Source organism: Paralichthys olivaceus, chromosome 1 (assembly GCF_024713975.1).
Source record: "Paralichthys olivaceus isolate ysfri-2021 chromosome 1, ASM2471397v2, whole genome shotgun sequence".
NCBI classification, from domain to species: domain Eukaryota; kingdom Metazoa; phylum Chordata; class Actinopteri; order Pleuronectiformes; family Paralichthyidae; genus Paralichthys; species Paralichthys olivaceus.
In genome coordinates this window covers 16,616,156-16,640,218 of record NC_091093.1, presented here as the reverse complement: position 1 = coordinate 16,640,218, position 24,063 = coordinate 16,616,156, and the positions used below count along the sequence as shown (strand labels likewise).

General features: G+C 40.7%; 2 protein-coding genes across 3 annotated transcripts; one reads left to right on the top strand and one right to left on the bottom strand.

Annotated features, from left to right (window-relative positions):
• Positions 1-3,275: 3,275 nt before the first annotated feature.
• LOC109636796 (fibulin-7) lies at positions 3,276-9,819 on the bottom strand. 2 transcript variants are annotated; one of them, XM_020098726.2, is made up of 8 exons: positions 9,573-9,819; positions 6,930-7,089; positions 6,662-6,832; positions 5,965-6,090; positions 4,873-5,028; positions 4,652-4,789; positions 4,401-4,536; positions 3,276-4,234 (listed from the first exon to the last, which is right to left on the bottom strand). In XM_020098726.2, exons 1-8 carry the CDS (start codon positions 9,639-9,641, stop codon positions 3,871-3,873), a joined length of 1,320 nt encoding a protein of 439 aa, XP_019954285.1. In that variant the 5' UTR covers positions 9,642-9,819; the 3' UTR covers positions 3,276-3,870. The 2 variants fall into 2 exon arrangements, with proteins under 2 accessions (XP_019954285.1, XP_019954284.1); XM_020098725.2 differs by having other exon boundaries at positions 4,873-5,070; positions 9,573-9,816.
• A 2,235-nt stretch (positions 9,820-12,054) lies between these two features.
• Positions 12,055-23,259, top strand: LOC109636785 (C-type lectin domain family 18 member A-like). The gene is made up of 12 exons (XM_020098711.2): positions 12,055-12,226; positions 13,453-13,544; positions 17,598-17,831; positions 17,946-18,043; positions 18,493-18,614; positions 19,091-19,198; positions 19,318-19,410; positions 19,851-19,957; positions 20,055-20,184; positions 20,344-20,440; positions 21,042-21,133; positions 23,056-23,259. Exons 1-12 carry the CDS (start codon positions 12,130-12,132, stop codon positions 23,061-23,063), a joined length of 1,278 nt encoding a protein of 425 aa, XP_019954270.2. The 5' UTR covers positions 12,055-12,129; the 3' UTR covers positions 23,064-23,259.
• The last annotated feature ends 804 nt before the right edge of the window (positions 23,260-24,063 follow it).

Sequence of the window (24,063 nt, the reverse complement as noted above, 5' to 3'; positions counted from 1 at the left end):
TGAACACTTCTGTGCAACATTGAATGGTTGAATTCTGATCGAAAAACACCTCATGTTCTGCATTTATTGGTCCTGCTGTTACTTACCTATAAACCAACAATACAAATACATTTTAGGATGAATTTAATCTGCACAGAGACATTGACCAGAAATGAAAAAAGTGAACACACATTTCTTTAAATTTAGACTTATTACCTGTGACCCTGGATTAAAGTTATTCACATATTATTATTTATCATATTTTGATATTTTATTCATTAATTTACTATTACTTTAAATAGTTTTGTTTTTATGCTATTTTACTGATATTTATTTCATTAAAAATAATTTGATAGATGTTTCTTTGTAAAATTAGACTGTACTGTCTATACCTGGCTAAAATTCATAATGAGACTCAAAAATATGATAATAGCAATATATAAACATGTTAAACATTATTTTTATCTAGATTGTATGCAAAGCACTTCGAGCTGGATTTCTTGTATGAAGCGAGCTATACAAAAAAAGTTTATTATCATTATTATTATAATAGTGATAACAGTAAACTTTGCTTATATAGCATTGGTTAAGAAGTTGTTAAAAAAGTGCTTCACTATAAGCAAGACAACAAATCAATAAAAGGGCAGAAATAAAATAAACATACACAAAAGGCATTCTGATAGAAGCATGCTCTGAGTTAGCTACTTCTAATAGTATAAAGAAAAGAATTCAATTAAACAAATTCAGGGGAGGTTTTACTGACTATGTGACTGTAGGAATCTATTGTTGATAGACATGCTTTGTCATTTCATGATGAGTCTTTGACCCTTGTCACCAGTCTCATCTACATTTCCACAGTGATGAAACCGGTCTGTTTGAAAGTATTGCAGCAGCTGTAAAATCACAGGTTATGGCTTCAGGGTTAGCCGACATTGTGTATGAAGCATGTCTCCTAAATGATCAACAGGGGGCAGTGTAACATCATAGTTTGATAATGCACAGCAACACATCTCTCTACAGTCCATGAAACATTTGCAGGTTTGCAGCGACTACACTCTGGCACAGCAATAAAATGACTGCAATTTAAAAGCAAATGACAGAGATTGAACAAACAGCAGAGGCAACGAAACCACATATTCAGCCGCTTTGACTTTAATCTTACTTAAAGGTAATTTATATGAGATTTATGATATTAATATAGCAGCGAACAGCAGTAGAGTAATGGCATCCCACCTTCTCTGTTCTTTGTTTTGTTAGCTGGTTTAGGTTAACGATCATTTTAACAAGCCCGTTAAAAGTTGTCAGCTTGGAAAGACAATAAGGGCTAGTTTAGTTTTGGATGTGCTGTAAACAAATTTGAATTTTTAGGTCACCTCAGATGCCATCTGACCCCTCGCCTGAATGGTCTGGACCGTCTCTTGTTGTGAATGTATCTGATCTGCACAATCTCCCGTTCTTCATATGTGGAAGGCAAACCCTGGAAAATCTCTGGACAGTTTATGTACCGTTAGTTTTAAAAACCCACATTTGAAAGCTGAAGCGTCTCACCTGGAGGCTACAACACTGACAGGAGCTCCAACCAATGGAGGAGACTTGAATGATCCACTTACCAGTCTGCTATTGCTGGATTCTTATTTGTTTGGCTATTTTGTTGGTCATTTTAGTTTTTTAACTACTACACCTTTAGTTGTGTGTTTAGAGGCCACTTGGGCTTCAACATCCATAGACTGTACCGACCACACCTTCCTGAGAATACTAAAGGAGAGGGATTATTGGTGTGGCAGACGAAACCCTTGTTTGGTTTTGGTTCCAGATACTGGTTCTAGTTTGACATCTCATGCTGGCGGTAAATATCATGTATACAACCTGTAAGTTAAGTCAAGGTTAGTTTTTATGCTTCCCTCAACACAACACATATGGACGCCTCCACCATGTCCACTCCCTCCCTTCTACCCTCACCATACTGAAAGGCCCTGAGCCAATCTGACAGAAGAGTCCTGTCGGCTCCATGTGGAGCCTCAGCAGCACCAGTCCCACTCTCCTTTGTTCTATTAAACTTCAGATGAGGCCGAGGTATTTCCTTTCAAATGCAAGTACCACTGATAACCCAAGCTGCAGTCAAAGGGAGTGTGATGGTTTCTTATGACTACCCAGCACAAGTAGACTGAGATTAGGATATTGATTTCAGTCCCACACACACTGCCAGCGCTCATTACCAGGGGGTTTTATCTGCAAAGTGTGACTCAGCCACACTGAGAGCTAAAGAAACACGACTGTGGAGTTGAAGGAGAGGGATGTGAAAGTGGATGTAATATGATAACATAGATGAAGGGGGGAAAAAAGAGGACAGTGAGGCAGACAGAGCAGACAAAACATCAGACTTCAGATCAGGTGCTCTCACACAGGCAAATCCAGCTGAGCTTTTCATACTGAATGACCACCTCTTGTGGGATCCCTGAGGAACATGGATGGATTCTGACTGAACTCTTCATTTCCCATCAGGGACAGAGACTAAGACAAGACTGAGTCCAGAACATTCTGTGTGCAGGGGTAATAAAAGACAGTTTAATTCAGCCCACACCCTCAACCAGCCTCCCTTGAATCATCTATTCAACCATCTCTATTCAACCATCGCTCTCTGTCTGCCTCGCTATCACCATGCATCTTTTTTCTTCACTCAGCGCACAGACTCGTTTCAGGATCCTGTGGCAAAAGCCCCCCCCCCCGCCCTCTCAGTCATGTCATCTGGGTTGAAGCCTCCTCTGCAACTGAATACACCTTGTTTGTTTCAAGTCAACCTACACTTTGTCCACAGATGCACTTCTGTGTGGCCTCATTTTCAAAATGTGGCATAACTCAGTGGAGAAGATAAATGGCTGGTGCGGCACATTTTATCACAACGTCACAATTTCTCCAAGTACACCCGTCCTTTTGACAGGAAAATGATCACACATACACAACTTGCAGTGCACACGAGACATGCTCATGCATTTTTCAATGTGTACTTGCAGATTTAAAAGTTAAAGTTCATTCAGGCACAGTGGGAACACAGTGGCTCTTTTCAGCAGCTTGTTTTTGGCTGCCTGTCTGCTGAACAGCACTGCTCTGTACTGCAAGAACTGTGTTTTTCTCAAACAACCACTGCTCACACACTGTACTATTACTGTATATACATATATGTGTGTGTAAAAAAAAGCTCAGGGTTAGTATAAGTGTTAGATATATGTATACATATATACTTGTATTAATCTGACGGCTTTTACAACATATTTGCAGAAGTAGAAGAGACCAAACTCTTTATGGTTTACATGGTGCTTTAATGGTTGTGTTGGTGAACTGCAATATAACCAGAATAAAACATGGTAACAGAAAGGATTACATAGTTATCACATATCATGATTACGTGTCCAATATACATCGCATATATGTAAACATTGTCAGACTGTCGTTAAAAAACATCACTTTCTTTCAGTTTATATGTGTCCTTCAATTTAGTGCTTGTTTACTGTCTACATCATTCATCTTTATATCTCCTACACTCATTTCTGTCTTTGTTTATTAAATTTGTTTTAGTTATTCCAAACAAAACTCATGTTCTTATACTGAAGTCACTCATCAGTCATTTGCATTCCTGTCTGTAGCTGCAGAGCAGCGCCTCTGAAAAAGAAACACTCAAACATTTATCACACGCAGCGGTGCAACACACCTTGTTCTGCCACCACTTCATGTTTTTACTACCTGGCTGTGGCAGCTCCTTCACCAACTGTACAGGGGATTTTAAAGATGGTCACCATATCATCACACATCAATGACCAAATTCCCTCCTTAGATAAATCCAAACCAGACTCTAGTTTGTCTTTTGTGCTCTAAGAGTGTTCTCACTTTCTCTTTCTAGAACTCATATTGGGAAACAAACATGGTGATTTTGGTGATGTACTTCCCCAGCTGCACACGTCTCTCTAGTTCACTCATCTCCACCTCTGCTTCCAGAGTGGCAGGCCCCTGTATGGGGCTCACCAGCATCAGCTGACCTGTCAGACGGTCTGAACGCTGGACTGTGAAGTGGCGCCGAGCTAACCTCCCCCCCAGCAGGGAGAAGCGAAGCGTGTCACCCATCGGACGCAATGCTGAGACCCTGAACATGACGCGAGGAGCTGACAGGTTGGACGCGACAGCCATGTAATGGTAGGAGAAGGAATTTGGGGTCTGAGAACAGGCCTTGTTGTCCAAAGGACAGGGGTTACGTTCACAACGCCTGGAAAGAAGAAGTGAAAAGTGAGATAGATGACATGAGAAGAATGAAGAATGGAATTAAAGTTGTACTGCAAAATAAACATCTGCCTGTTACTGTGCATCACATACAGAAAATCTCTCTTTTCTATGATGAATTAGAAGCAAAAAATGCAGAAGACAATACTCACATAGACGACGTCTTGACATATGTTGCATTAGGAATTTTGGGGCAATCCACAAGGACACACTGGAAACCACCATATGTATTAATGCACATCTGGTCCTTTGTGCAGTTGTTTTGTCTGGTGGCACACTCATCAATGTCTGGCAGAAAACATCAATAGTGTTAGCTGGGAAATCAGTCACACTGCTTTGTTGGGAATAAGAAAAATTATAAGTGATTGCATAACAAAACAGAAAAAGAAATATGTGAGTGCACCTCTGCAGCTGCGTCCATCACGGGTCACATTATATCCAACAGGACAGGTGCAGCGGTAGCCTCCAGGGGTGTTAACGCAAGCATGTAAACACAGTTTCCCCGCCTGGCCATTATGGAACAGCTCACATTCATCTATATCTAAAGTAAAACACACACACACGGTTAGCATCCTATATAAAAACTAATGAATGTGTATGTAAGTCGTAAGGTATAAGTCATACCAGTGCAGATGTTGCTGTCCCTGCCAGAGATGGTGTATCCTGCCTCACAGGTACAGTGGGTGGTCCCCTGCACTATAGAACAACGTGATGGACGGACAAAGGGCCCGGTGGTGGCAGCTGGCAGCGTGGCCGCAGCAGCCGCAGCTCCACCGGTGGCTGCAGACGTGGCAGAAGATGTGTTTGTCATGGTAACAAAGACTGAATGAGGAAGACAGGAGAGAAGAGAGGTAAGAAGATTTCTCACAGTGCAATAACTCAGGATTTTACCTGGGGCTCATTATCATTCTGTTATTAATGGGCAGTGTGTGGGCACGGAGAAAAATGAACATAAAAACTATTGGATGGATTACCATGAAACTTTGTTAAAGGATGCTGTATTCATCAGGGAACACACCATTAAATATTGGTGCAGATTTAGGTCAGGGGGACCATCTTGATGAATAAATAGACATGTTTAAGGGACTGATATTTATGAGAGCGTGCAATTTGGTGCAGATCCAAAGAAAAAACAGGATCTAGTGAATTTAAATGTGGTTTCATAAGGGGACTTTTGTGCCATTCTAGTTCTTTATAAAAAAATTAATAATCCTTAATGTTTTATGTCAAATCTAACTTCCAGACAATATATTCTTATCAGACAATATAAGAATATCTTTAACCTCAACTTTAATTTAGGGATAAGACTGAGTGAGTGAGTTTATGATCACAGTGATGTGATAAATTGTATTTGTTGTATTGTATGTTTGCATAGAAATAGTAAGTGAATAGAGAGAAACTAAACTATGTGGGCTCTACAGATTCCCAGTCAAGCCACATCAGGGAGAGGAACGCTGTCTCTCAACCAGCACTGTCTTGGACTCACTCTGTGGTATGTAGCACTGACTTGTATTGGCAAACCAAACCACAGGCCATTGCCATCTCCTTCAGCAGACTGGACACGAAACTAGACTCTAAAACATATGCTCTGTTAAAGGTTTATTCGCTATTTGTGGCTCCTATAATATCATAAAACGTAAAAAATATCTAAACGTGTTAACATATGGTAAAGTAAAACTATATCTCCATCAGGCGTGTTTGGTGTGTAATCCCTACATGTTGGCAAGGGGCTTTGACAGGTGGCTCCGGCCCAGCCTTTGGCACAGCCACAAGAGAACTGGTTCACCTCGTCCACACACGTCCCGCCATTCAGGCACGGAGAGGACGCACACTCATTGATGTCTGAGGGGAAAGAAACAAACAGGAGGGTTATACAAGAAACTCTGGTTCTATATGTTTGAACCCTGCCAGAGATACAGGGGCACATGCAACCAAATATCTCTGATGCTGAAAGATTACAGAAAATGACTAATGGCACATTTATGTGTTAGAAGGAGAATCAGGGGGAAAGTGGAGCAGGTGCTGGGAGGCTTTGCTTGATCAAAAAGCTTCTGAGCCGTTCTCCCAAAGTTCTGTCAAGATGCTGTGGTTAAAATATCACATGTCTGAGCATTCAATAAGCTCTCTGGACCTGACAGAGCATAGAGAGGAAATATGATCATGGGTCATATATGAACTATATCTTGATGGAGAAAAACAGTGGAGTCCTGCATGATGCACAAAAAGAGGAATGAGAGGAGGGGAGAGGAGGGGAGGGGGAGTTCACAAAGAGGATGATGACAGGGTTGTAAAAGTGATCAGATGGTTAGATAACAGGATGAGAGGCGGTCAGGGTGAAGAAGAGGAGGAGAGACTGGTGGGGAAGGGCACTCAGTCGAGAGAGTGATGATGAGGCCGGGTAGTTGTGTCTCACCTCGGCAGGTCGACTGTTGACCGCTCCAGGTCAGGCTCTCCTGACAAACCCTGCTCTCAGAGCCCACCAGCTCATAACCAGGGTCACACAGGAAGTGAACCTCATGGCTCACGCTGTGAGACTTTCCAAGTTTTCTTCCATTGATGGGTGCGTCCAGTTTTGTGCAGGTGCCTGTTGGAGAAGCAGGAGGATTTTTAATAATAAAAGAAAAAAACTGGATATATTATTTTAACATTTGAAAAAGTCCGTCTCAGGATGTTTTGCTCACTGTTGATGGCTTTCGTCGTCTGCCTCCCTGCACTGCTCTGCAGTAAGTTTATTTTCTTCTTCAGGTTGCGAAGACTCTGCAGGTACGAGGCTTCGTGTGCTGAGAGAAGCTTCTGGACCTGCTTCAGAGAGCCCTGTATTTCCTGTCTGCTGGGGCAGTCCTGAAACCAAACAGAGAGGGAGACTTTAGTGTTGAATTATTCACAACAACTTGTTCAAAGCCTGTTTCAAATTCACTGCCAATGAGGATATTTCATGAAGAATTTTATTTCTTTTTTACAACGTTCCAAATAAAAGTGCTGCTGCATAATTACACCTGCATCAGGAAGGTTATGTTTTCACCCATGTCTGTTTATTTTCAGCCGGATTACACAAAAGCTACTGAACTTGGTGGAAGGATGGGGCCTGAAAAGAACCCATTACATTTTGGTGCAGAGGTTGGAGATGTTGAGTCATATCAGTATTTTCCGATTTCATCAAATTATTTATTCCACCACTGTGGTTTATAAATGTGAAACTGTAGCCTCTCTATTGTTGAAATATATTGTGCTGCCATGAAACCAGATATATGAACTTAAGAATTTTTTTTTCTTTACTTTATTTATCGTGTGCACTGTTTAGGACCCTTGTTTATGACAAAAAACAAAACCTCACTTTTTTCATTCTGTTGTCGCAATAAACAATGTTCTACAAATATACATACTGTTACTATGCGGATATTGAAAACTGCAGGAGACTCATTTTGGTTGAAAACTTGCACGTTCTCTGAAAAAGAATTGCTGTTATTTGCTGAATTTATGAACACAGAAAAATGTACTTTTATATTGTCAACATGAAAAAGAGACCAGAGGGCCACAAGCCAGTTACGTAACTGATGCATTAGCTGGAAAACTAAGTTTCCACTCATTCTATCACGGAAGATGCCTTGATTAAAAGTACATAAAAAAATGTAATCTTAGCTGTAACCAAAAGAGAATTAGCTCCGTCTGCATGTAAGCAAATGAAGGTATATTGAAGAAGTGAGAGCTGTGCAGCACAGAGGCTGGGCTGTTACATGAGTGAGTAAAAGCACTGTTATCAGAGCATGTTTTTCCACTCAAATCTAGATGCTGTAACCAAGTCATACAGACTGAAAGTAATCAGTTTACTGTTCTTTCAGTGTGGTCGTAGGTGTGAACCTGCATGAACATTTAAAAACTTCAGTACAAAAAGTTATGAAACGTGCGGTATGTCATTTAAGGAGAGGGGAAATATCAGTAAAAGTTACTTAGGTTGCATAAAAGGTAATAACTTCATATTTATGAAGTGGTCAATTTAGGCTTTTGGTGTCAGAACCCTCAGGTAGAAACGCCCTCAGCGCAAACACCATCTCCCGTTACAACCTCCCTTTCTATTGGCTGCAAGGAGCGGATGAAGGGAGTGTCAGGGACATGTTTTCTACCCGTGCATGACCGCTCGCTCTTTACTCCCTTTCATTCAATGGCGTCATTCTGTGCCGTCCTCTCATACATGTTTTCAGACAACCAATTAGTGTTTTCTTCCAGCAGGAGTTATGTAAGAAGAGTCAATATTTGTTGAAAACACCTGATTTGGACCAAACTGGGGTTTGGAGGGACTTCAATCAGTCAGGAGGGGGCAGCTGGTGTTTATAGTGTAGTTGTCAAAGGCCTCTTTCTGTCCGTGCTAGGTGATATTTCACATGGCTTCACATTAACTGGGTGATGTTACCACAGTGGTAGGGGGCATGCAGGACAGGAGCTCAAGACTCCACTTCAATTCTATTAAATCTTACCAGATTTGTGTATTTAAAGGTGTAGTTCACCCAAAACTACACACCACTATGTCGATGGAGGGGTGGGTGAAGTGTTTGAGTCCACGAAACACTTTTGGAACTTAAAGGGTAAACAGCGTTGCAGCCAAATCCAATGCAATTGAATTCTTCACACGTAAAAACAAGTAAACGCAGCTCCAGAGAAGGATATCAGAGAGATATTAAGACTAAAAATTTGGTGTCAATGACGCCACTTTGAGTCGAAGTTGAATGTCGGGGCTTACGGACACTCGGATGAACAGGAGCAGTATGGAGGAATTTTAGGTTTTTTTCTGTTGTATTTTTCTGTTTGAAGAATCGGTCACCATTTACTTCAATTGTATTGATATTCTTATGGACATGTAATTTAGCCATTCCTGATGCACACACATGCACAACACACACAGCCATGAACGCAGAGGTCAAAACACAGTCAGTGCAGCAGCTTTCTGGAAATTCTCAGCAGATTTGCAGTGAACTACAGCACAGACATACTGAGCTGTTCATAAAGTGGAGCCTCCAGGGTCGCCCTCCTGAAGTTTGAATGCAAAGTGAGGGTGACTTAATGTTAGGGCCAAGCAAGGACATTCTCTGTCTGAGCTGCACTTCAGAGGAGAGGGAGCTCATTCAGATTTGAGCAGTTTAGCTTTTCAAGCCATGCACAGCAGCTCCTCACACGCACACTGTAACCAATGAATAAGTTCAATCGATACAACAGAGCTGAACAGGTGTCACTGCTTTCACTATCTTTAACTGTAATGATGTCATATGAGTCAACTCATCCAACTGTGATCCATTCATTCGCTCACTAGCAAACAACAGTGTTTCACATACCTGTCCGAACACAGGATGGAGTGAGCAGGAACACGCTATGGTGATGACGACTGCCGCTGACACAAGCATGTTTCCTCCAGTCTTGATCCAATGTGCAGCCTGCGATCGGTCCTCAGAGGTGTCACAGGTTGCAGGCAGCCTGAACTTTGTGTGGGAAGTGGTCAGCCCTCGCTGTGAGCAGGGACTCCAGGTGAGAGAGAAAACACAGTTGGCAGTGGAAAAGCTGCTGCAGAGAACTGCTGCGGAATGCAGCTGGGTTTACTCTTCAGCAGCCAATCAGGGAGGGAGACGTTAAGAAAAATGGGACCACGTTATTATGCATTTTGCTCAGTTTGGGCTGCACCTCTTCACAGGTAACAAAAAACAGATCAGTTTATATCTTCTTTACGGAGAGGTGGGAGAAAATGTAATTTCTCTGGATCAATAACAGATACACACACATTTACACAGCACCTTGACCACCTTGTGTTTGGTTAAAATGCAATCACAAAATACAGTAAAAAAAGATTTACCACTAAAATTCAAAGCACATTCTCTGCCTGCTGTCACTGTTTGACAGCTTGACAATCTCTCTGAGATTATTTTCTGATGCTGTTTATTTAAAGCAGTAATAACTAACACCAGTATCATATCAATATTACAAAATACTTGTTTGTTGCATAGATGATACATTGTGAATGTGCAATAAACTGCGCAACAACTTGAACATAAAACTGCGCAACAACTTGAAATCATTATGGTTCACTGCCAGTGATGGACAGCATCTACAGAGAAGCTGTGCCCTCTGCAGGAATATATGCACACATGCATCCTTGTACAAGGACGGAGCAAAATAACACTAATTAGGACAGCCTTCAGTAGAACATATACCTCCACCAAGACCCGACAGTCCCCTCAAATCAAAGTGAACCAAATTACACAGACTCATAGACATCAGGCCTCCAAAGATTATCTGCAAAAACTGTGAGAATGTTGAATCCTCCAACATTAAAGTAAATAATACAATCCTAGATGCAGATCCTGATCTGGATCCACAGCAGAATATAATGGGTTCTTCCCTGACTCATACCGTTTCATGGTAATCTGTCCAGTAGGTTTTGTTTAATCTTGTTTACAACCAACCAATACAAGAAAGGACAGACGTAAAAACCTCCTTGGTGGAGGCAATAAATATAAAACTGGACTGGTAGAAAATAATGAGTTTGAAGCTTGACTATGCCTTAGTGAGAATCTGAAGTGTACGGACCACTGTCATCAGCGTGTGCTGCTAACACCACTATTGTGCGAATGGTAACGATAAGGCTGAGACCCTCAGGCAGGAAAGAGCTGACAGTGGTAGTTGGATTTACCTGAGAAATCATCTTGTGTGTGGCAGTGTCTAACCGAGCCATGAAGAGCAGACTGTGCTCACTGCTGTTGCTCAGCAGGGTCAGACAAACCCTCACCCTCACCAGGGACTGAGTCCACAGTGCAAAATACATTCAGCCCACAGGGCAGATAATGAGTGCATTGGGTTACACAGCAGTCATCTGTAGATGGTGAATCATCCCACAGTGTGCAGATCATGATTCATGTTCACACACTGGGTCCATAAAAAAACATGTCGCTGTGTTTGAACAGAGTGCTCCATGTCGAACCTGCACACTCAGACTGATCCACTCATTTAAATGGTCTGTCACCTTAACACTCTGCCGCACTTGAATAATGACAATAATAACATAAGTCATTCAAAAACAAACTTCCTCTCATGAAACAGTGATGAACACTCATCCTCACCCCTGCATCAGAGTTAACAGGGATGATTTAGACTCTTCGTCCTCAGTGACTCACCAGTAAAGCACCTGCTGTTAGCGGGGGAGAGTGGGCACTAAAGCATATTATACAATTCCAATGGCAACAACAATAATAATAATAATAACAATAATAATAATTAACTTTAGATATGTATCACTGATCTAAACAATGTTACAAAGTGCTCATGGGAATAAAACAACAAAAAAGTAGTTAAAATTAGCCTGACTTTCACGGTCAGTAACAAGGACATCCCTGTTTCAGTAATAATTACAAATGTATGATGGCTTACAGGAGCTTTTACTTTTCTTCTGACTCTGACGTGCTAAGTTTTGTCCACAGACTTTTTTTAATTTCTGGTAACCACCAGCATAACTGATATGGTATAAAAAGCGCAACATAGAGTGCGATGGAAACCTTTATTTGATTCATTCATGTGGTTGAATTTTTTGGAAAGTTTTGCTTTACAGAATAAACGCTGCAGATGTTTGTATAATTCTAAGAAAGGACGTCATTAAAAATACCTTTTCTGGTTTTGTTTTGGGTTTCTAAGTATGGATTGCTAACTTTTTTTAAAGAAAAGAAAACGGTCTCATGAATGTGTCCTGGGTCCTTGTATGTATGAAGAGACAGAGACATGTGGTGACTGCAGGAGAGGAGGAGGAGTGAGGAGGAGGAGGGGGAGGAGGAGGGGGAGTAGAGAGGAGGCAGGAAAACTCTGATCGAGCGGTCACTTGTGCAGAAACCCTCCTGTAGTTCACTCACCATGGGGCCTGGAGCAGCTCCCTTGTACCTGGAACTGTTTGTGGTTTTGGCTCCGTTTATCCTCGCTCACCGGATGATCACAGACTCCACCACCGCCGGTAAACACGTTGTTTCCACTCACTGTGCACGAGTCAGGTGTCCACGAGGGACACGCACTAAATCTGATGGTGCGGGATAAACTTCTAACCTGTAAACTTACCATAGCCTCCGTTGGCATGTTTCAAAGTTTTCTAAAATTCGTTTTAAGCTACTGATAACATAAGTTGCTTTGTTATGAATCAGTTTGCTGTGTTTTAGTATGTTTGTGTGTATTTGTCCCTGCTTGTATTTATATTTTATTGTTTTTTACTAATTGCATCCTATCTTAACCAGGACTCCCCGAGAAAAGAGATAGTTAATCTTAATTGGCCCTTCCTGGTTGAATTAAATACATAAAATAGAATTAACCCTATGTACATCAATACAGTACAGTGAGTGACCTGTGGGGCACATTGATGAATGTGTGAAGGGGGAATTGTATTTTTTTAATAGCTTGTGTTGGGAGTTGTTATCTTAATGCTGACAATCAAGTGACAATCCTTTAAGCTGTGGACTCTGGGTTAGCTGTCCAAATCCATCTGGCAAAGCACCAGCAGCCCAGCATTTCTGTCTCTGTCCGCTGTGCTACATAAGTGTGGCATGAGATTAACAAATTACCACATTGATGGTATTTAGCCAAACACATGGCACAAATGGCAACCTGTTACTGCAGAGCTGAATCTGTAAATACATCCTAACACTTTGGTGACATGTGCTCAGATCTGTTAAGTAAATATCAGGGGTGTTCCTAGCTGAGCATGTTATTTATCCACAGAACAACCTTGTATCACTGAATTAATGATTCCATACCAAGTCTAATTTTACATATAGTAATGTAATGCAGTTTGTGATGTGGCTTCTGTTATTGAAAAGGAGGAGTTGTCATACCGTATATGCCTAAACCATCCTGAGTGGTATATGTGTGTTTTTGATGATCAGGGTATTATTATTTCTTTTTAAATTAAGGGGTGTTTGTTTACAGTGCATGCACACATGGTAAAATTATTTTTTCATTGTTTTAATTGATATTTTGTGTTTAACTTGAAGTAGCCCCTTGATTTGAGATCTAAGTGTGAAGTAGGCCATGCTCCAACAAACACACACACACACACATACACACACACACACACACACACACACCACACTCTCTGACACAAACTCAAACATCCCGCCAAAACATTTGCATGACGTTGCCATGGCGACAGGGGCAGGGGTATACTAAATGAGAGTTTCTGTTTTCTTCCAGGGATCGGGGTGAAGGAGTACTCGCAGATTGTCGCCCAGCACAATAGACTGCGCAGCCGGGTCAAACCCATGTCAGCTAACATGCAAAAAATGGTTTGTGACACCTATTGTCTGTTTTTTGTCTGTGTGTGTGTGTGTGTGTGTGTGTGTGTGTGTGTGCGGGCGGGCGGGCGGGTCTGTGTGTTTGGTGTGAATGTTGGTTTAAGATTAATCAAAAATCCATTTGTTGACTGAAGGTGCTACACTGTCCAAACAGCTCTCAATGAGAATGATTTGCTCTTTACTTTCTCTCCCTCCACTGATGCCACAGTCCATGTGTTGTAATATAATATAATAATTATAATTACTTTATTTGTATGGCGCTTATCTAAACAAGGTTACAAAGTTCTTAACCAAATCCATGGTACAAAATTAACTAAAATAAAAGGTATTCCACTCAGTTGATTTTTAAGGGCCAAATCATAACATATCAAAGTCGAGACCTTGACATTTAAACCCAACAGTTCTCAGCAGAGTAAAATGGGGAAGGGAGGAGAGGTGGGTGAGCGAGAGGGGGGATATTTGGTTGTACCTTGGCGTCATCAGCCTTTTAATCTCAATAGCGTTAAAAGTCGAACCTGAGGGTATGCTAAGGCTAAAGGTAAATCTGACTGGCTACTGAATTGTATGGGAGTGCTATAAAAGCTATGAGGCCTCAGTAGATCAGACATCTATCAGACTCTATGCCTTTTTAAACTGAACACCTACTGCCATATCTCTATGTCCTATCTCGCAATGTTAAAGAAATATTTTTAAAAATCCTGGACGTACCCCAATGCAATTTCACACCATTAAATGGGTTCTTCCTTGGTTTATATCACATTCTTCCACCAAGTTTCATGGAAATCCATTCAGTAGTTTTTGCGGTATGCTGCTGACTAACCAACAAATGGAAACAAAACCTCCTTGGCAGAGGTAATTAGCAATGCATAGCATCATGCATAAAGTCATGTGAATGCCACACAGTCAAATGACATTATATATTTTTTCCTTTCTTTCTCTCTGAAATAGTATTGAAGTAGAATCAAACATCAATAGTCACTTGTTTGTCCCTTAACACTAAAGATGAACACAGATAGTTGAATTACTTCAGATACACTGTCAATCATAAATTTGACATAAGAGGTCAGAGCGTCATGATGAGATGTAGTTGAATGTGCTCAAACTCTGAATATTAACCTTTCACTCTGGTTATTCTTACCCCACCTTCTGCAAAATACACAATCCTATCTCATTTCATCTATTGCGTTTTTTCATTCAGTTCTTACCGCATCCGCACAACTGTCCTGCCTGCATGTGATTGTGACCGAGAGGTAATGATGGATTATGATGCTCACAATGCATTAGATATCCTCCGGGCTGACTATGAGATTTGTACCAGGGCAAACTGTCACTTCATAGATTACATCCTCAAAGCCACATGCTCCGTCTGAAGCTCTTTTCTTCGACTGCTCTTCAGCCTTAGAGAACTGTTCTCAACTGATAAGGCGGTAATGAGAAAAAGACGATGTGGATAATCATTGTGCATTCACAGCTGTGGTATTACAGGTAATTTCCCTGCAAAAACCCTCAGAGGGGCTTTGTCGAGCTGAAGAGGCATATTAAAGAGCTTTACTGATAGACGTTAAAAGGCTCAAGGCTTCGACTGTGTTTTTGAATATCTGAATATGGATTTTTTTTTTTCGCACAGAAAGAACCAGTAAGCATTATGGTGAGATTGTGTTTAAGTGATTAAAATATAGCCCCTGAGGCTTTGCTTTAAGGCTGAGATAAGATAGCAATATTTTAAGAATAAAGGATGCTCCTCCCTTTCTCAGCCAGTTCCTCGTGTGCAAGTTTTCTTTGAGCTCCTGAAAAGTATTATGAGGTCACACCATCTCTCTCAGAGGCAAAAATTAAAGTTCAGTATTTACTTTTGATATGTAGATCACAACCCTCCTGACCACGAGATCTCTATCTCAATATTAAACGCCATTAAATGTTGTCTGTGTGACATCACAGAGCAGAGTGAACGCTGAACTTGATCAGCCTTTCCACATCACACATCAGAGTCATAGCTTTGATACTTAACCTCCAAACTGCGTAACCATGCAGAAACATTTGGATAGACGTTTCATTTTAAGAGATTAATGCATGTACCATTTTTAATAGATGCACAGATAGCTCAGTGACAGAAAAGATGGCAATGGGGCACCTTGACTTTTCTTGGAATAAAATGAATTTATTTCTTAAAGTAGGAAGTTTCCCTTAAAGGAAAATTTAGCAAGAAACAATGACAATGAAATATTTTTTTATATTGTGTTCCTGACATATTGCATCCATAATAGTGACCTTTAGCTTTGACCACTGAAATCCTCTGAGTTGATATTTGAGGTCCAACTGACAACTGGTCCAAATTTGAGAAACGTTCCGTACAGTCTGACTTAAGTTATCGTGTTCAAGAGGCCAAAAACAATTTTTGTGATGACTGTGACCTTTGAGCCATGACCACCAATTTTTAATAAGTTCATTGATGAGTCCATGGGAATATTTCTACCAAATTTGAAAAGATTCCCTGCAGGTGCTCCTGAGATATTAAGTTCACAAGGCAAACATTTTTTTTTTAATGTGAGGTCACAACAACCTTGACCTTTGACCACCACAGTGTAATGAGCTGCTCCCTGACAAGAATGGGACGGACAATCTGAAAACATAATGCCACTGTGGATGCATAAACAGGAGAATCAAAATCCAATATACCAATATAGACACTGGCGCTTAGATTGACCATAATGCAGTAAATAGTTTCATAAAACAAAAACATTTTAATTTGCCCTTCCTGTATTGATAAAACACCTTTCCTCCAGGAGTCATACAAAGAATTACTTATGCAAAAACAATATCCCATCATTTATCCACCAGACATTATTACATGTTGAAGATTTAATGCTTCAGTCTGTAACTTTGTGCCTGTTGTTGTCCCTCGCAGTCGGAACAGAACTCACTGCAATCATTTCAGTACTAAAGTAAATGTGGCAGAGTTTTAGGGGAAAGTTTGGGTGGAAACCAGTCGTTTGTTTGAAGCAGCCAATCCAAAGGTTGGAAACTGTGCCACTCAAACCAGGGCTTTAGTGAAGTGTTTATGCCAGAGTGTCAGTCTGTGTTTGTTGGGCCTGTCATGACCTGGCAGTTTGCCTAACATGTCTCCTGCCCTGTCGCCCACTTCAGCCTACAGTTGGCTCCGACCCCTGAAAAGAATGAAATCACTCAGGCACTATTAGGAATGACCTTCATGCCAACAAGTTTTTCTGTCATCTCGTCTTAATCAGTATCTGCAAAGTACAATACGAGCTTTATTACATCCAAACAACATACTTTGATAAATGAGTTATCTGATGATTAAAATCTCCTGTTCGAATTATTGATGTCATTACTAAGTCATTCTTTTTTTTATTAAATTATTATTTAATGCTTTTCTATGCATCACTTTGCAAAAGAACTCTTCGCGATGAAGATAATCTGCTCCTGCTGACAGGTCTGCTGCTTGTCCCATTTAGTGATCAAGATATCTCAGGAACACTTTGAGGGGATTTCTTTAAATTTGGTACAAATATTCATTTGAACTCGAGGATGAAGTGCTTATGATTTGATGGTTGAAGGTCAAAGGTCAATGTCAGAGTGACCTGAAGTTCTTGTGAAAGTGATATATCAGGATCACCCAAAGGGAATTTTGTTACATCTGACACAAACATTCACGTAGACTCAAGGATGGCCTGATAATATTTTTTTTTGCCTCATGAATGTGTCATTTTAAGAACATTCAAATTTCTTAATCACAAATCAACTGATTAGATAATGTTGGTCAGAGGTCGAAGGTCACTGTGGCCTCACAAAGCCTCTTGAACACAATGTCTAACTTAGGGAATTTCTTTAAATTTTGACCAGTGGTCACTTGAACTCGAAGATCAACTGATCAGATTTCAGTGGTCAAAGGTGATAGTGACCTTATTTGGATCTTGGAAGAAAACATCATGATGACTGCACTGGTGATGGAATTTCTAGTTTAAAAAAAGCAGAAGTGTAATAATTTGACTAAATACATTATTCCTACTGTCTTTTTATCCCTAGGAGTGGGATGAGAAGTTGGCCTTACTGGCAAAGGAGATGGCAGACTCCTGTCACATAGACCCCTCCCCTCAACACTTCACAATGCTCAGTCACCTTGGCTGGATCAGTCATCATTCTCCTCATGGCGTCGCCTCATTTCATAAAGTCATCGACTCCTGGTTCGAGGAGGGAAGGGATTTTCTTTACTTGAGTGGGCGATGTAGAGAGAACGCCACTTGTCATCACTATACACAGGTATTCACACACAGATACACACTGTTCATGTTTGTTCATCAATGAAACCTCCCAGATATTTATACATGTGTTTTAAAGGCGTTTTAATGCATCTAATCCCTGTTGTTGTTGTAGCTGGTGTGGGCCACTTCCAGTCATGTGGGCTGTGCCAGCCAGCTGTGTCAGAGAGAAGGAGGCCTCTGGGACATATTTGTCTGTGCATATTACCCTGGGTAACCATTACACACCTTTTCACCAAAAGTAAAAACATTAAATCCACCTGAGAACAGTGTAGACTGAGCAAGTTAAATCTTTGTTTGTTGAAGCTGCCATCCAGCTCAAAAATAATTACTTGTGAAACAGCAGTATTTACATGAAGGGTCCAGGAGTATAAATGGAGAGGAAAAAAGTAAATATTCTAAGAATTTAATTTAATACTTAATCTACTTTATTATCATCTGTTTTTAATTTATTTTACCAGGATAACCCACGTAGTGTCTGTTCTGCTTTCCAGGGAATCTTGTGTTAAAAAAGGATCTGAAAACACCTATGAACAAATGTGTCTGAATGTGATTATCGAAAAATGAAGTCCTTTTCATTCGTTCATTCAAAGATTAAGATGTATAAAACTCATTTGCTATGTGTTAGTTCTGTGCTCTGCAGTTTATATTTGTTGTTTCAGGGGGAACTGGGAGGTGAATGGCCGCCTGGTGACGCCCTATAAGTCGGGGAATTACTGCTCTCTCTGCACCTCTTCCATGTCTGGCTGCTTTAGACTGTGGGATCATGTAGGTGGATTGTGTGGTAAGACCATATGCACTGCATATATTTCGATATGCCTGTAAATTCTGCTGTTACCATTGGTTGTTCACTCAGTGAGGGTTTCGAATGCACAATTAATTCCAAGGATTAAACATGAAACCTTGAAATATAAATGCCTGACGTGCACGTGCTGTTTTTGAAGGATAAATTATGGAATTTTCTATTTTACTCTGAGCGTAATTTTGTGCATCTTCCCTCAATTAACATGGTTAATTATTCTTAGTGATGCATATTACATTAAGTCGTTTTTCATAAAGATTTCAGGTTTACCCAATTTTTGGTTATGAAATATTGTTATTTTCTATCCAGGGTTTGCCTTTCATCCATCCAAATATTATTTCTACTGCTTATCCTTTGAGGGTCACAGGGGCTGGAGCCAATCTCAGCTGACATTGACACACAAATTCATGTAGAACATGCAAACTCTTTCTGTTCTGTTTAACGTTTTTCTTTACCAGAGATTCCAAGGAACCCATGTCGTATGAGCTGCGGTCAGCACGGCCATCTTAACATCTCATCATGCAAGTGCAATTGTGATGCTGGCTTTACCGGACGCTGTTGTCAAGGTAACAGTATGAGAAGACAACCAACATATCAAGCAACATTAAATGGGTTTTGTTTTCTATAATATTTTAATATTCATGGTAGAGAGGCAGATATTACTGTAGCAGTGTGTGTTTTTCAGTACGGTGCAGTGTGCAGTGTTTGCACGGTCGGTTCAAAGAAGAAGAATGCTCTTGCTTGTGTGATGTTGGCTACGGTGGTGCTGAGTGTGCAGGTAAATGCAGTACACTTAAGTACAGGAATGTATCATACGTCTCAGCAATTTTTATTCTCAGACAGATTGGCTTCATCATTCAAAAGCACACAAAGATGCACATTCTAAGCAAGATCTGTTTGCTACTATATCCTCAATTTCCCCTCATGGAAGCTGATCTAGTTACATGATGAAAACACCTACACAGACTTGTTAAAGGTTGTTGAAAACATTCAAGTGGGACAGTTTTTACATTTCAATTGCATACATATCTTCTGGCTCTGATGGTTTGAATAATTCCAAGACTGTCACAACAAAATTCAGTTTGATAGCAAGAACTACATTTCTGCAAATCCCATCCACATGCACAACTGAAACTGTTGAAACAGATGACAATTTATAGAAGTGCTTTCACTGAACTGGATCCATGATGGATATGTTGCCTTCTCATGTCCCAACAGAGAAAGTTCAGTTTCCCTTCCACGGCTGTGACGTGATGATAGATGAAGAGTGCTTCACTGTGTCTTCAGAGGCTGACACCTACTATGGATCCAAAATTCACTGTCAGGTCAGAGATGAGTGTGTGTTTTCCACTCCAGCCATGCATCAAAGAAATGATTATATCAAGACCTTCACTCTGGTCTTTACTTTGTTCAAACCACCAGGAACAAGGGGGCATTTTATGTCAGATCCACAGTCAGAAGGTTCAGGACATCCTGGCATGTTATCTCAGTCGCCTGGAGACGAGTAACAAGGTCACCAACGCCGACTTTGAGACACGGAATTTCTGGATTGGTACAATCTTTCATCTTGGTCATCCAAATATGTATAATGTCAAATGAACACAATATTCTCTACCACTGGGATAATGTAGCAGACTGCTGTCATTTTGATGAGGTGCAGCAACAGGTGGAGATGCTGCACTGATACAACAGCACTGTTTTTGTTCCCCAGGTCTGACATATAAGCCTCTGAAAGACTCATTTCGCTGGGACACAGGAGAGATCCCTGGATTCAGCAGCTTCGCCTTTGGGCAACCTGACAACCAAGGGTAAGAGACACATTTTTAGCTAATGCAGAGTACATCACAAACAGAGACGGCTGAGTGCAATGCAGCTAATCAAACAACAGGACATATCACTTGAGAGGACGAAAGGTAACTTCTCTGTGGAAGCTCCAGGTTTTTGTTTTAATCTGGTTTACAACTGCAAAATGTTAGTCACAAAAGAATTGAGGCCTTCAAGTATTTCAAATTAAAATATTTCCATACAGGAGATAACAGAAAAGGCCTCATCTCAACACAACATGTTCTCTGTATGGAAGCATCTGCAGTTGTTATGAATTGCACATGTATATTCAGCGTTTGCATGTAATTTATCTTTACATCCAGACAGTGATGTTGGCTGACCTGCAACTTTCACCCAGACCACTAGGTGTCTCTCTCTTTCTCTATATGTCTCTCTCTCTCTATCAATCTGTCTATCTGGCTATCTATCTGTCTGTCTGTCTGTCTTTCCCTCTGTCTACACTATAAAACATGTTTCCTGCGTGGGTTGTATTTCCACTTCAAGCAGGAATATAAAATTAGAGTGATCTGACTTTTATCCTCATTCTCTGTATAAATGTCCTGCATGTATTCTGTCTCTGTCCAGTTTTGGAAACTGTGTCGAGCTGCAGTCATCAAGTGCTTTCAACTGGAATGACCAGCGCTGTAAAACACGGAACCGATACATCTGCCAACATGGTGAGGCTTCCTCAGGGAGAGGGGGGAGCAACGTGTGAGTTCTCTTTGTGTCACTGACCACCCAGTGTGATGCTGTGGGCCTGCTAATCGGTGGTGATGCTAACCGCCGAGTCACTTTCTCTCTTGCCTCTGTACACGGTTGGCTGCATGTCGTCAGCAGCAGTTGACTTGCAAGGGAGACTGACTTTCCCCTCCTGCTGTCTGTCCAGCAGCAGCTGCTCTGATGCAGAAAACCAGCATGCTCTGAGTTTCATGGCGAAACAGATTTGTCTCTCTCAAGGTCCCATGGCCGACCATCCAGCCATTAAAGCAGGATTCAGTGCAGGGAATAAGTTTGCCCCTCCCTATGACAAAAAGTAGCCGACCTCCTGAGTATATTTGTTGTGAGGCTGATTCTGGTAAAGAGAGTATGGGTCTGAACAAACACAAAGAAGCTTAGGTGTGACAAATTATTGTTAGCTAAAATGTATGCCTAATTATTTGCTTTTTTATTTTCTTAAATCAAGGTCCTGCTGATACTTTAATGTATATTGAATGTAAAAAAAAATTATTAGATGCATACATTTTAGTTTGCACCATGTCCCATCTACTAGCATGGAGGCAGGGATGTATGACATGTACTGCAGTCGGCCACCAGGGGGAGATCAAGATGCTTTGGCTTCACTTTTGTGTCATCTACCATCTTTGCATCTTAATATATAGTCTATGGTCCTGAGCAATGGGCAGTCACTCATTCCTCCTCCTCGGAAGATACAAGTGTGTTTAATGTGACTGAACTCGTCCTGAGAACCAGCCAACGTGACAGAGCCTGACCTGAACCCAAATATCATTTTAAAATTGTCTCTTTTTATATTTGTTATTCAAACTCTACAGTGGAATGACTGTGTTCACGTTTACCCAAAGTTGTCTTCTGTGTGGAATAGTATTTACATATTTCACTGCCTCTGTGACTGACAGTCACTGCTGGGTGAAGTGTAAAATGTTAATCCAGTGTGTTCATTAATGATGTGAACACAGCATTGAAATCTCTGTGTGATCCTGCCCACACATTCAAACATGGCACTCAGTCTAAATCAATGGCACTGAGTGTTCACCATCAAGAGCCTTCAAACAATCAATATACACAAAGACCCACAGTGTGTAGACACACACACGCACAACTTACATTGATCAAGAGGGATGAGATGGTGGCAGATGCTTAGTTTTACCCACTTGAGTGTGTCTTTGCAAGTGTCTGGTATGTAATCTGGTATTGATCGCCGCTGAAAGAGCGATCTGTTTTGTTTGTGGTCAATGACACAGGGACAAATTCTTTTTTACAACCTGCTTGTTGAAGAGCTCTTAATGATCCAGCCAGTGTAGCTGGTGTTTGTGTAAAACAGGACTGGTAGATAATGACCAAGAGAGGCCTTGAGGGTCAGATTATAACGGTGGTTAAGCTACATTAGCATAGAGGTCATTAAAAAGCTAATCGTATGTGCATATTCTTCAATCAGTCATAATCTTACCTTTCCTCTCAAAATAAAAGCGAAATTTCACAGCAGCAACAAAGAGTGAAATTCATAAATTCGGCTGATTATAAGCCGATAGGGCCTTCCACCTCAGAGCCGTTTACAGCTTTCATAAGTGTGTTGTGTTAATCGGTAATAAAACACTAAGTGGATATCATACAGCCTGAGGGTGAGACGGTAAAATATGTTTACTATGCTTCAGAGTACTGTGTGTACATGTGTGTTTGTGTGTGTGTGAGGTCTATAGTTTTAATCTCTTCTTTCATGCTGCACCTTATAAAAAGCTAGAATAGGAGGATTATGACACAAGCAAATCTCTTTTATATACATATAATGTACATTTTGTATGTTGCTGAACATAAGTATATTTTGACATTGTTTCTATAATGTATTTGTATGTGTGTGTCACAGCTGCATAGCACATTGCCCGGTGGAACGATGGCAGGTGATGGACCTCGATTCCTCCATAGTGGTGAAACCATGGTCTGTAAATTAAGATGGACGACCTGTCACCACTATCCAGAAATGATGCTAAAATGACCTGGATACGAAGATTAACATCTTATTCATTTGGAGCCAGAGTCAGTGGGGGATGGAGCTGCAGCAGCAACGTCCCGTCCACTGTAACTTATGATGTATCATTAAACTGTTATATGTCAAGTGGTTATTAAATATTATTTGCATATACCCTCTGAGTGAGCAACTTCAGTTTGAATGGAAAAGTCTGCCACATATTAAATCTAAAACATGATATACATTATACAGTCATGCACTGGGGAACAACACAAGGAGAGTTTGAACATGAGTGTAACAAAAACATCTGGCATTCGAAGTTCAACGCCAGATGTTTTTGCTGTCTGAATCTGTTTAATGCAGTGCTTAGGTGGAAATACTCAGCTACAAGATATGTCTTTTATTATTTTAACGGAATAACATGTTAACATGTTTAAACACTTGACTCTCACAGGAGGCAGACTTTAAGAGAGGTGGTAGATTCACCTGACCTTTATCAGAACAACACAAATCAAATCAACGGATTTCTCAAGGTGCTTCATGCATTTCTGCTGCTGAGTTTCCCAAAGCCCTGACAACACTGCTGGCAACAAAACTAGATCTGTCTACATGCAGAAGCCACAAATCACTGACTTCAGAGCACAGGAGGAGGTGGTTAGTAAAATATGAATTCACAAAATGTCAAGGAAATATTACTCTGTTGTGTTATTGTGTGTGTGCCCTATTAGTAAAAGTATCACAACCTGGAACCACAAGGCAAGGACTCAAAAGTATTCCTCAAGACTGAACAGTTTCCAAAGATGCTGCTTTACAGGTCATTACTTACTTCTACTCGTTCAGTACACAAGCTGAAGGAGGCAAACTCAAGGTCGAGGAACTAATGAAGCAAAAACACTGGATGACTGA

Excerpts from the sequence above, each read along its gene's own strand:
- LOC109636785 (XM_020098711.2), top strand. The coding sequence starts at position 12,130 with ATGGGGCCTGGAGCAGCTCCCTTGTACCTGGAACTGTTTGTGGTTTTG. Across the intron at positions 17,832-17,945 it reads CTTGTCATCACTATACACAG|CTGGTGTGGGCCACTTCCAG; the intron begins GTATTCACACAC and ends TTGTTGTTGTAG. Across the intron at positions 18,615-19,090 it reads TCATGTAGGTGGATTGTGTG|AGATTCCAAGGAACCCATGT; the intron begins GTAAGACCATAT and ends TTTCTTTACCAG.
- LOC109636796 (XM_020098725.2), bottom strand. The coding sequence starts at position 9,641 with ATGCTTGTGTCAGCGGCAGTCGTCATCACCATAGCGTGTTCCTGCTCA. Across the intron at positions 4,790-4,872 it reads GGACAGCAACATCTGCACTG|ATATAGATGAATGTGAGCTG; the intron begins GTATGACTTATA and ends GTTTTACTTTAG. Across the intron at positions 4,537-4,651 it reads TGATGGACGCAGCTGCAGAG|ACATTGATGAGTGTGCCACC; the intron begins GTGCACTCACAT and ends GTTTTCTGCCAG.